The 4,260-nt window shown below is 39.0% G+C and overlaps 1 protein-coding gene across 1 annotated transcript in view; it reads right to left on the reverse strand.

Moving 5' to 3' along the window:
* LOC100748643 (homeotic protein proboscipedia) overlaps positions 1–4,260 on the reverse strand; it is a 67,147-nt gene that overhangs the window by 61,338 nt on the left and 1,549 nt on the right. Inside the window, exon 2 of the mRNA XM_012384845.3 lies at positions 3,943–4,260. This exon is cut by the window's right edge and continues 8 nt beyond it. Within this exon, the coding sequence (XP_012240268.1) occupies positions 3,943–4,260 (318 nt within the window). The remainder of the gene's footprint in view (positions 1–3,942) is intronic.

The following is a 4,260-nucleotide window of genomic DNA, read 5'->3' on the forward strand; positions in this document are numbered from 1 at the left end:
CACCCCGTGGCGAGCCGCAACGTGTCGCCGGACAGACGTTCCACATACGCGCGCTACAGGAATCATGGCGTTAATTGACTGGCAGTGCGGTAGCTTCATCAGTGGACTGCGCATATTTATGCAATTTTATATTCTTACCAATGTAATTAAAAAAATAATATCCGAATAGAAATTCGTTTCTACTAATTGCTATAAATTTTCTGTTCAACGTATTACTATATACAGTCGGGTACTGAAGTTAGCGGACAGATACTAAGTTTTAGTTTTATTAAATATTATTTATTATTAAATGTAAGAGAAATAAGTAAGTAAGCGAATGACTAAAATTCTTAGAAATGGCGTTATAATACCGGAGAAGCATATTTAAATGCATAGAGTGGTATTTCAGTGTTCACAGTATACTTTACTGTTCTTTTCCCTCTGAAATAAAACCCTTAGAGTATACAAATTTCGAAACGTGAACTTGCTAATTTTAAAATGTGCAAAAATGTTCTAAATAGCATTTTAAAGTATACGTGCTATTCTATATGTGGCGACACTCGAACACGGAACTTTCTAATGGCTTCGCGACACACAGCGCGCTGTATCTTCGAAGCGTAAGGTCGACACGCCTAATGTTCCGATATCCCTACGGTTTTTTCGCCGAACATTCGGAAGATCGCGTAACGCGGCAACCGTCGCGGACGTCTAATAAACGCGTGCGTAGTGGAGGTATCGAGGGGCAACAAAGAAAAGAATCTGCTTGGTTTCGAATGACAGATTCATTCTGCGGAAGGTTAAGCGTCATAGCGAAGCAAACACAATTAGGGATATGTGATTATTGATTCTTGATAGTTTTATTGTTATTTGTTGTTGATAGTTAATCGTTAATCGTTAATTATTGACTGTTAATAGTTTAATAAACTTATTGTTGAACATCAACAGTATTTCTTGTGGCCACCTTCACCAACATACTACCTCAGTACTAATTTTGCTTATTCGCTAAATAATCTATGTACTATAACACTAGTGCTAGTTTGATTAAATTTCATTGACTATATTTCTGTAGATTTTTGTATTCCTAGTATCTAAAAGTGTATGAACATTCGCGGTGTATTCATTGTTATTTGGCTAAATGATATACGTACTATAAATAAATAAAAACTAAACATAACACTAGTGCTAATTCGATTAAACTTTATTGACTATACTTCCACTGACTATATTTCTGTATTGTACTCCTAATATCTAAAAGTGTATGAACATTCGGGGTATATTCATTGTTATTTGGCTGAATAATCTACGTACTATAAATAAATAAAAACTAGGTATAACACTAGTGCTAATTCGATTAAACTTCATTGACTATACTTCTGCAGATTTTTGTATTCCTAATATCTAAAAGTGTATGAACATTCGCGGTGTATTCATTGTTATTTGGCTAAATAATATACGTACTATAAATAAATAAAAACTAGGTATAACACTAGTGCTAATTCGATTAAACTTCATTGACTATACTTCTGCAGATTTTTGTATTCCTAATATCTAAAAGTGTATGAACATTCGCGGTGTATTCATTGTTATTTGGCTAAATGATATACGTACTATAAATAAATAAAAACTAAACATAACACTAGTGCTAATTCGATTAAACTTTATTGACTATACTTCCACTGACTATATTTCTGTATTGTATTCCTAATATCTAAAAGTGCATGGACACTCGCGGTATATTCATTGTTATTTGGCTAAATAATCTACGTACTATAAATAAATCAGAACTAAGTATAACACTAGTGCTAATTAAACTTCACAGATACTTCCACTGACTATATTTCTATAGATTTTTGTATTCCCAATTTCTCTAAAAGTGCATGGACATTCGCGGTATATTCATTGTTATTTGGCTAAATAATATACATACTATAAATAAATAAAAACTAAGTATAACACTAGTGCTAATTAAACTTCACAGATACTTCCACTGACTATATTTCTATAGATTCTAGTATTCCCAATTTCTCTAAAAGTGCATGAAAATTCGCGGTACATTTGTCGAAGAAGCGTCAGGAATAGTGTTGTGGGCGTTTGCTAGATCTTCATTGGAATTGGCCATCGCTGTGTTATAACGAAGGTACGTGCCGCCTGGTAATACGAGTATCGATACTACCGATTCGACAATCAACCGCTGTGTTTGGGCACTGACGATACTAGTGACGTTGGTCTTAGGTTCGATAACGAATCCACGGTCAACGAGAGGATAGATATACTTGTTCACACAATACTCACAGATCGTAAGAAAGGATGAATTTTTGTCCCGATGATGCCACCGAGGAAAACTATGATGGGGTATGTCTAAGGACACGAGATCATCGGATTCGTCGAGTATAGTCCTCGTTCCGAAAGATAGGGAAATTGACGTTGCTGTCAATTAGTCAATTTGGGACAAAGGCTGCCTGTCCGTTTGCAGCCTTCGTTCCAAAAGTAAGGGAAACTAACGTCTCTGTCAATTGGTCAATTTGGGACAAAGACTGCCTGTCCGTTTGAAAACTCTCAATTACCGAAAAAACCCAGGTTTTATAGCGGGTCCTCGGGCTAACTGGACTTGTGCTATGTAAGTTCCTCGACATTTGGTATTCCATGGTATGGAACCGTTGACCGCGGCTACGTTCGGCGGCTGATGGTCGCCTTGAGCCCAAGTTTCTTATCACAAATCGCAAACAAGTACAATTGGGCAGAATGACGGCGAATTGTTTAATTACAACTGTAATCTTTAATTACAATTTTACGGATCTTCTCGAAGTTCCAGAGGGAAGGCTCCGGTGTCCTTTCATCCGCGACATATTCATCGTTATTTGGTCGATGGTTCAATTATCCCGTGAACTATCATGCTGACGTTTGTGGGTGTTGGTAATTGCTCGGTTAAATGGAATAGCTTTTGGTGCGATCGGAGGTCTGTTAGGGGTAGCGAACGTAGCATCTAGAAGACTATTTTCACTCGTGTTTACGACCTCTCTTCTGTAATTGATTTATACCCTACAATTGCACACCATTAAATGTCCTGTCCGAAGTGAATAGAAGGTTGATAGGTGTTGATGAATGACGGATCGCTGATCTTTCTTCAGTGCACGGTCGTGCTCAACAACGACACGTTCGTTAATGTGTAAAAGGGGTGATTTTACGTTCTAGTGGCCTGATTCCTGACTCAGTCTTTATGGCCAGATTGAAGATTGATATATAACAATTGTAATAACGTTGAGAAGCTGCGGGAATATTAAGGATAATCGTAACGATTTTTGAGTCACGAATGAGGGATTTCTGAGGTTGTAAAGCCGCGTGCGGCAAAAATGGTAATAGAATCCTATGGGCTCGCGTTAATTGACTCGAACGTTCATCGATTCACCGCAACGAGACTTGGGCCAAACGAACCCCTGAAACGTTTGTAGGGTCCTCGTAATTGATATTGTAACTTACATGGTACAGTGTAATCGTGTCTGTCGAATTACAAGTGGGGTGCCTTTTAGGTCCATTCGTCTGCCTCTCAACATGCAACCTTGTATCATCATGTGGAACTCATTTAGAATTGAACTCTGCTCAATTTTATCTGTTTCTCCAAAACACTTCTAAATACTGTCAAATTACGTCTATTTTCGTCCCTTTCCCGAATTTCTTTCCATTAAACAATTCAAAACCTTCGTAACAATAAATACATCAATTTACAAGAGGGTGTCAAATATTATTAACAGTACTGGCACGATGATTCAAAATTTATAATTTCCATTATTCCATTAAAATCTATTTCCATTATTCCACCTACGCAATGAAATATCCCTACGATCGAACTGCAACCCCTATTTTCCTACTTTTTCAATTCTTTCTCACGAAAAGCTTCAAAATCTCGCGATGACAAAAGTCCGCCATTTTCCAAGATTATTTCCAATTTTCACTGTTCTCACTTACCTTGTTGGTTGCTTTTCCGTGTAGTCTTTTTCTCTTTCATCCACGGGTACTCGGGCACGTTGACGGACGGATCGGCGACCCCGTGAGGGTCCATCATAGCGTGGTAGCCAGGATGATGGGATCCAGGGCTGATGGATCCTCCGGTTCCTGGAGAGTGTTGAAGGCTCGCGTCGCCAGCCAGCTGGGGCAACGCGGTCATGAACTCCGCCATGGAGGGCTGGCTGTTGATGAAGCCTGTCTCCGCGGAGCCGCATGTCGGATCCATGGCTGGGTGATGTGTCCCGTGCGGGGGCAGCCCGGCTGGGGCACCTGCCCCCG

The sequence above is a fragment of the Bombus impatiens genome, unplaced genomic scaffold (assembly GCF_000188095.3).
Source record: "Bombus impatiens unplaced genomic scaffold, BIMP_2.2 scf_0306, whole genome shotgun sequence".
Taxonomy (NCBI): Eukaryota; Metazoa; Arthropoda; class Insecta; order Hymenoptera; family Apidae; genus Bombus; species Bombus impatiens.